This window comes from Pagrus major, chromosome 14 (genome assembly GCF_040436345.1).
Source record: "Pagrus major chromosome 14, Pma_NU_1.0".
Classification (NCBI taxonomy): domain Eukaryota; kingdom Metazoa; phylum Chordata; class Actinopteri; order Spariformes; family Sparidae; genus Pagrus; species Pagrus major.
The window spans coordinates 25,303,682-25,312,320 of record NC_133228.1 but is presented as its reverse complement, the minus strand read 5'-3'; the positions used below and the strand labels follow the sequence as shown (position 1 = coordinate 25,312,320).

General features: G+C 44.0%; 1 protein-coding gene and 1 non-coding gene across 2 annotated transcripts; both read left to right on the top strand.

Annotated features, from left to right (window-relative positions):
* The first annotated feature begins 1,779 nt into the window (after positions 1-1,779).
* pthlha (parathyroid hormone-like hormone a) lies at positions 1,780-7,654 on the top strand. Its single transcript, XM_073480432.1, has 2 exons — positions 1,780-1,886; positions 7,141-7,654. Exons 1-2 carry the CDS (start codon positions 1,780-1,782, stop codon positions 7,652-7,654), a joined length of 621 nt encoding a protein of 206 aa, XP_073336533.1.
* Positions 4,905-4,977, top strand: trnat-ugu (transfer RNA threonine (anticodon UGU)). The gene has a single exon. It is a non-coding gene; the product is annotated as a tRNA-Thr (tRNA).
* Positions 7,655-8,639: the final 985 nt, after the last annotated feature.

The window sequence follows — 8,639 nt, the reverse complement described above, 5'->3', positions numbered from 1 at the left end:
CACCTCCGCTCAGACGTCAGCTTCCTGTCCGCAGGCCGAGCGTTACACCTGAACAGACCACCTGACCGCTCAGGTCGGCGGTGGGCGGATAAAGGCCAGCGATGGCCCAGAGTCACTGCTGTGACGCAGACTACAACCAGCTGTCAGTGTGCATCACTCACACAGGAAATACCTCCCAGTCTCACTGCGGCGAGAACGTCCAGGACGTCAGAGTCAAGTTCAGTGTTTTAGTTTGTTGCATTTAAATCAGGGAACTCAAACAAGAAAAGAGAATAATTCATTATTTGTGAGAAAGAAAAGTCAAGATATTGTGTTCTGACGACTGTAGATAAAATACATTTATTTAAAAATGTGCTATTCTGGCTCTGATGCAGCAGTAATCTGTAAGTAACTAGTAACTAAAGTAATCAAATAAATGTAGTGGAGTAAAAAGTATAATATTTGCCTCTAAACTCAACAGAAAATCGAAATACTCAAGTACAATACGTCATAATTGTACAGTACTTGAGTAAATGTACTTAGTTACATTTCCTTACTGATTTTAGTGACCATGTCTCTCTGAGCTGTGCGCTGGTAATCTGGTAATCTGGTAATCTGGTAATCTGGTAATCTTTCTCCTCCTTCACGTTAGTTAGAGTGAGTTGCTGCCCACAGCGCTCACATTATAACTGCATCTGTCGGGGCTGGTGCTCATTTAACAGCCAGTTCCTCATTTAAATGAATGTGTTACTAATTTTAGCTTGTTTGTGACTTTTAATACACAAACTGATTTATATAACAGCCAAAAACATTTTAAAAGAAAAACAATGAGAACAAAAATGTGAAATGATTCAACACAGCTGTTACATGAGAACACAGAGGATTTGTGGCACTAAGGAGCCCTCGTAGATCTTCCAGTGGGTCAGAACCGCTCTCAGTGTTTGTGTTGTTCTTCTATTTGTTTTTGTTTTGTTGTCTTAGTCTTTTTGGCGATGAGTGAATTCTCAGTGTTTTCTGGCACTGAGCGTCCTCCGTAGCTGCAGCTGCGGCTCAGCTGACTCTCTGTGCTGCTCGAGTGCCACCTTCCTGTCTGACTCGTCCACAGTCAGTGGGCTGAGACACGATGGAGGCCCTCCTCTCTGTTAAGAAGTCCTCCCCTTCCCTTCGCCTCTGACCTTCTCAGGCACTCAGGCAGCATGCAGCAAACGCTCCCATCAGATCGACCTGCAGCAGTCGCAGCAGCAGCAGTGCAGCCTCAGCTCGTCGCTCTGACACTCACCTTTAACCGCGGGACACCTGGACGACTGCTGGAGCCGCAGCCGGACTTCTTCTTCTTCACTTTGAGGAGTTTGTAAACTGAGGAACGTAACTTAGAGCAGCGAAGACGAGCTCCTGGATGTCTTTTGGCTTGTGGGGATTTTTTCTTTCCGCTCCCCAAGGTGTCATCACCTGGATTTGTGTTGGAAAGTCTGACTGGAAAGTTTGAGAAAGGACATAAGTGACTTATTTTTCTTTCTTTATCTTTTCTCCGTGCGGGACAGACACTGCTGTGGGAAAGTAAGTTTCCCAGTAACTCTTCTTCTCCTTCTTCTCCTCCTTCCTTTTGTTTTGCTGTGTTTAATTTCAGCTTTGTTGTGGCTCCACTCTGTGAAACACGCTCGACTGGTTTCATCTCATGTGAAGCAGCGTTAATCATTTCAACAAGCCACAGAGAAACTCTTTGAGTGTGCAGGTTTAGAGACAGATGCTGTGAGACGCATGTGAAGATAAATGTTCATGTGTTTGTTTGTTCACAGAAAGATGTTCTGCTCCAGGAGGGTTCTGCAGCGCTGGTGCTTCGCTCTGTTCCTCCTCTGCTCTCCGGTGCCGCACTACGGACGGCCCATTGATGCCCTGAGCAGCAGAATGTAAGTCTGATTTCTGGACACTTTTCAGCCTTTTTTCTCTTCAGTCTGTGCTGCTCAGTCCAGACCTGAGGGGAGCTGGAGTGGAATAAACCTCCAGATAATCTTTTTTCCCATATTTGCACATTCCCCCCCCCGACGTGGTGGGCGAGCAGAGGCTGGAAAATGTGTTCATATGTGAAACGTGCTGAAAGTGTTTAGTTAGTCCTCGCCCACCTGTGTGTTTACATAAAGCAGAAACCGTCTCCGTGTGATAAACTCCCAGCGGCTCCGCGGCCCCCGAGGCTTTCAGACTCTCCGTCCTCTGCCGTCGCCGTCCGTCCCTCCGCAAACACTTTGCAACGGAGGGAAGTGAATAATGCTGATGTTCGGCTCGGCCGCGGACCAAACCAAACCTGCTGCCCCTGCTGAGGTGTCTGATGCCAAACAGAATAAATGCAGAGATGATATCTCTGAGATGGAACGAGTTTTAATGAAGCGGTGGAGATGCTGCTGTAAACAGTCTGAGGGAGAGTTTCTGGCCTCTCAGGGGAGAGACTTCACATCTGAAACGCATTTTGGTGGCGGCGCTGGAAGTTCTGGAGAGTCGAGTCTTTAAAGTGATTCAAACCGTGTGTCGTCCAGGTTTAACGGGTTGTGTGTGTGTGTGTGTGTGTGTGTGTGTGTGTGTGTGTGTGTGGGGCCTGTTCTGCTTATGTCAGGGGAAATGGAGCTGCAGCCGTTGTGTGATATGAACTTAATAGGATTTTCGGGACAGGAAAGGAAAACACGGGTTGCGATGAAAAGCGCGGGGTTGAAAATGACAGCGCGGTGGAAGCCGGTGACCTCCGACCCGCCTTCATCTGCTGCTGTGGCCTCCGTCACAAACAGGACGCAGATTTCAGGCTCTTAAATTAGATTCAGTTGAATTTAGACCAGAAAATGATGTTCGACCTCCCAAACTCTGGGAATCACCTGAAAGTAGCCCAACACAAACAAAGCTGCAACCACTAGTCCATCCTAAAAAATCAATCTGATGAAGATTTTGTAGATTTGATGTGAAGATTTGCAGATTTTCTTGTTCTTACATGACAGTAAACTACATATTCTGGCCAAACAAACAAAGTTAGACTTCTGAGATGTCCTGAAGGACATTTTTCACAGTTTTGATGATGGAGGTCGTCTGTCAGCTCCGGCTCTGCCTCAACTTTGATTCCAAAGCGTTTCTATCTGGAAACTTTGAGTAATTTATACATTTTTTCTTCTGCGAGGACGCTGCCTGAATGACACTGTCCTAATTTTGTCCTCAGTTTTTGGGGCCGATGCTGATGTTGATTTATCAGCTAATATACAAACATCTGTTGCGATGATGCCTCAAACACATGAGATGTGATTTTTAGACGCCTGAAAAGGTGAATTGTTAAATATTTGTGCCAGAGGTCGACCCTCTCCCCTTCCTGTCCAGTTTGTCAGGTCTCGTGATCGTTCACAACCGAGCTGTGGTTCAAATGACCAACAGACATCAGTCCCAGTCCACCCTGACAGGAGGTGGGAGTCCAAATCAGCGGCTCCGCAGCTTCAGGAGGTCAACCGACAAACATGTGATGAGCCAGAGCAGCGCTGGCAGCTGTGGAAGCACAATTCTGCCGATTAAAGACAAAAAAAGATTGAGATTAAAAATCAGAATTATGAGATTAAATGTCAACACGTCTCATAATCTCATAGTTCAGTTTTCTACGAGGGAATATTTAGGTTTTCGTCTCATATTTCTGTCTTCTCGTGGCAGTAAGGATCCGTCACACGGCTGGTTTTCCTTCTTCCGTTCTCTCCTGCAGAGAGAAACAATTAGGCTCAGGTAGGACGGGGAGCGTTGGAGCGCTGCCACCTCAGGATGTTTCAGGGCCATTTTCCTCCTCCTCCCCTCGGCTGGAAGCTGTTTGATGTGAGCGTTATTAAAGGTAAAAACAGGACCGGATCAGTTTCACAGGCGCTGTGCTCGCAGGCTTTTTCTCCTCAGACCTGAGATTTACAGGAAATATCTGTATGCATATAAACACCGGCTGCTCTCAGGGGCTCCCTCTGTGTTTGGGAGGCGAGTTTTGTTCAGGATATTATTATTATTCAGCAGGAAAATACACGGTGACCCTGGGGGAGCTGAATCAGAGGAGAACGTCCTTTCTTATTTGTCCATGTGGTTTCATCACATTTGGTCCGTGTGGTTTCAGATTTTAGTCTTGATGTTGCTGCAAAACCTCCACGACTGGATCCAAATCAAACTGTAAATGATTTGTGTGAAGTTCAGTGGTGCATCATGGGAAGCAGCCTGACAGCTGAGCTCCAATCAGCCGCCGCTATCTCCCACTGCAGCCGGCCTGTTTGTGTGCTCAGACACCTGAAGTGTTTGGCTGCGTTGGCGCTCGCTGGTTCCCAGGCTTCGAGCCGTGCCCTCTGCCTCATGTTTGTCTGAGAGTTCAGAGTCTGAGTAACGCGACACCGCGGCAAAGCAAAGCCCGACTGCATCAGGAAAGATAACAGGTGGTCCCATCTGGACCGGATCAGAGCTGATGGAGCTGATGGAGCTGATGGAGCCGCTCGGCTGCGTCTTTCGTGCCCTAAAACTTTTGACTGAGTGTTGTTTTAATCACACTCAATTTAATCACATGAAATCTGCCACCAAGCAGCTCGGAGCTCGTGCTGCAGGTTCATTAATCCATTAATCAAAAGTCCATCTGACGTCTCAAAAACACAACAAATTTCAATGAAGTCTGGTGCAAAGTTCAGCCAAGTGCTGAGTGTTGTGTTTGGGTTTCTGTGCAGACGGCACCACCATGTGGCTGATTCTTGCTGCAGCGCCACAGACCCGGAGACACAGTCCTGCTTTAAAACGCCGAGGTTGTGAGTTTGAATCTGTCTCAGTCCTGCTTTTCCACCTGAGCAGATTTTTCACCTCCTGTGCTGTTTTCCAGTATTAATCCGTGACGGCTCTGTAGTGACGCCTGTGCAGCAGCGCAGCGTGTTGTGGGTGCGGCCCGGTCAGTACCAGGCTCCATAGCTCAGGGGTTAGAGCACTGGTCTTGTAAACCAGGGGTCGCGAGTTCAAATCTCGCTGGGGCCTTGTCAAGTTTTCATCCCCTCCCTCGAAACAGCAGCTGTCCTGTTATCTTATCATGTACTTTATAAACTGCAGACTCCACATGTGAGACTTCCTGACCGTTCACCTGCAGGTGGTGCTGACGGTGTCACATCTCAAAATATTTAGATATTTCAATGAGGTTTGGTGGAAAGACTCAGCCACGGAGTGTGTTTGTTTGTTTTATCTGCAGATGTGACAAAGTGCTTTTTATTGTGCTGACTGTTAGAAAACAAGTGATATGGATCTCAGTTATGATTGCAGATTTTTACTGGATGATTATCACGACCAAACAAATTCATACAGATGTTACTGCGTAGAAAACAAATGCTGTCAGTCAAAATCACCTTGGTTCTGGAGTGAACAACTTTACAGCCACAACTGTAAATACACAAAGAACGATTACACCTGAGTTAAAATATTTCTCTGGTAAAAGTGAAAGTCCCTCATATGAAAAGCACTCGAGTAAAAGTCTTATATTATATTTTATGTTTATGTTTTTAGTTATTCATTTTTAAATCTACATTTATTCCTGTACTTATTTCTGCATTTGTCTCCTTTGCATTTTGCGAAATACAAATAAGATACAAAAATAAATAAATGAATATATCAATTAATTTACAAATAAACAAATGGTTAAACAAACAGGAAGTAATTAAATGCCTATATTTATTTTAAGTATTATGTTTGGTGCATTTATTGAAATATTTATTTATTTTTCATTCTGGTAGAATCATTCTGATACAGTTATTTATTTATTCTATTTGATTCCTGATAAAATTAATTAATGTAATAAATAATGTGCTACTTTGGCTCTGATGCAGCAGTAATCTGTAAAGTAACTTGTAACTAAAGTAATCAAATAAAAGTAGTGGAAATATAAAGTAGCAGTGCAGGATTAAAGTAAAGCAGAATTGTACAGTAGATAAGATATGTGCCTTTATTGATCCATCGTAGGAGAAGTTCAACAAAATAAATAAGTAAATGTACTTAGTTACATTCCATCGCTGCCCTTTGTGTAGATTTTTCATTCTGTAAATACTGAAATATATTTTGCAGATGAGTATTTGATGCTTGAACTCTTCTCAGAAACCTCGTGAAGGAGTTTGTCCTCTGATCTGAAGTTCAGCCACACAAATTATTTTCATGTTGGAGCATTTGTGCTTCCAGATCGATTCCCTCCGAGTCTGAGCTCCACGTTAACATCCAGACTAATGAGAAGTGAAGGGCCAAAGATCGTATGAATGAACAATCGAAGGGAAATCTGGCAACTTTAACGTGAAAAGAAAAAGAGGAGAAACTCATCTGGACCTCCTCGTGCAGGGTGGAGATCTTTGGTATCAGTTTTAACGACCCTGGGAACAAACTCAGCTCCTGCGGTTCGATGAATCATGTCAGTCCACTGATCGGATGCAGCGGGGAGTTATTGCAAAACTGCTGATGCTGCCCTCTGCTGGTCTGTTTGTGCTGATGCTGCCCTCTGCTGGTCAACTGAAGGTCCCAGATCCCAACAGAGTGAATACTCTGAATAAATTCATGTTGCTGATGTCATAATAAAAAGCAGTTTATTATGAGGCACAGGGTTTCAAAAAGATTTTTAAAAATGTCGATGAAGTTTGGTGCAAAGACATTTACTTTTAAATGTGTTTTTAAACTCTTATTTAATTAAAAAACTACTTTTAAGCAGCACTTTCTCTCTCAACAGAAGGTTGATGCATCACATTCATTTGTCAGAAGTTTCTGTCCAAAGAAATGTCGAAGCCACAACATCTAAAATCGTTGAAAAGTCAATGAAGTTTGGTGTAAAGTTCTGTCATGAGCAGAATTCAAGATTTTTATGTGAAGACGTATATTTAAACCTTATTGAATCAATGTTCTCCTTGTTCTGTCTCTGTCAGCCGGAGGTCGATGTCACATGATGTCATGTGTCAGACGTGTTTGTTCAAAGAAATGTCGACGCCACAACATCTCAAAATTGTTGAAAAATTGAATGATGTTTGGTGCAAAGTTCTGTCACAAGGAACAAACAGAACATTTAAATTGTAAAGAAGTATTTTTACTCACTTCTCCCAACAGGAAGTAAATGTATGAACAATGTGAAGTGAAAGAAAAATCCCTAAAACAAACATTTTGTGTGACTTTTTGCAGAAAGCGGTCAGTGACTCACGCTCAGCTGATGCACGACAAAGGCCGCGCGCTGCAGGACTTTAAGCGGCGCATGTGGCTGCAGGAGCTGTTGGACGAGGTCCACACGGCGGAGGTCCGGGACCTCCCGGTCCAGACCACCAGCGGAGGGGGGAGCAGCAGCGGCGCCGGCGTCGGGCTGCCAGGGGTCGGACTGGGCATCAACCTGAGCACCACCGGCAGCACCCTGCACTCCAAACCGCCCGGAGGAACCAAGAACCTGCCCATCAGCTTCAGGCTGGAGGAGGAGGAGGGCACCAACCTGCCGCAGGACACCGAGCAGAACAAGAACCAGACGTACAAAGACGGCGGGCAGAAAGTCAAGAGGAAGAAGAAGGGACGGTCCGGGAAGAGGAGGGAGGGGGAGAAGAGGAAGAGGAGGGCGCGCTCGCTCGGCTGGAGGCCGGAGGACGAGGCGGGCAGCGGACTGCACCTGGAGTGGAGGTCTCTGCTCGGCCTGCAGAGGGCGCTGCTTTAAAACGCTGTCAGTCTCTGACACAGGTGAGTCTGCAGCTCACACACTGAAAGTAGACTCAGGACTTCAGACAGGAAATCTTTAGATGAACCTTTTTTTACTGAAGTCAAAGCTTCTTCATCTTCCAACAGATCAGGTCCTCGGGAACAAGTTCAATTCATCTTGAAATTTAAGCTCAGCACTTCTCAGTTGACAGATTTCCCATCATTCCTGAATTCATACTCCAGACATGCTAACTAGCTGCTAACTGCTAACTTCAGTACAGACAGAGATGCCAGTGCTCCAAGAGTGTTAAAGGAGCAGTCTGTAGATTTGGGGATGAACATTAATGAGCGAGTGACAAACAAACTAAATAATCAAACTCTCTTTGTCTTCATGACTGAAGAAACCGAATAAACAAACTGAACTTTTGCAAACAAAGTTAGAATACATTATTATTCATAACTGAAAATATTATGCAGAATTACCTGAACTTAAATTTAAGTTGTCATATGCAATAAAAAATCATTCACATTGTGCTGAAATATAAAACCTGTGACCTGACTGTGTTGTCTCTCTGTGTGTTTGTCTTCCAGAAGCCTGCGGACAGTCGGAGTGGACTCCTAAATACTCACGTTACAGTGTCCTGTAATAGTGACTGTTTGGAAAGAAATTGGAAAATATTTATTGTCTGTAAATATTCTAAATATAGCAGAATAAATAGCAGAATATGATAAAAAAAAACTTATTTGATGCTCTGTGAGGCAACAGATTTTAATCTTTGTGAATCCTTGCTTTTTTTCTTTTTTATTCCAGTTATGTCAGATTTTTTTGCGGTAATTTATTTTGTCTGAATGGTGTATTTATTTTGTAAATGTATCGAGGTGCTGCTGACCTTCTATATTTTTGTACCATATTGCACTTTAGATATATAAATATAAATATATATACCATTAATTTGTTCATTGACTTGTTCATGTGGTTGATTGAAATGAAGAAAAAAAACAAC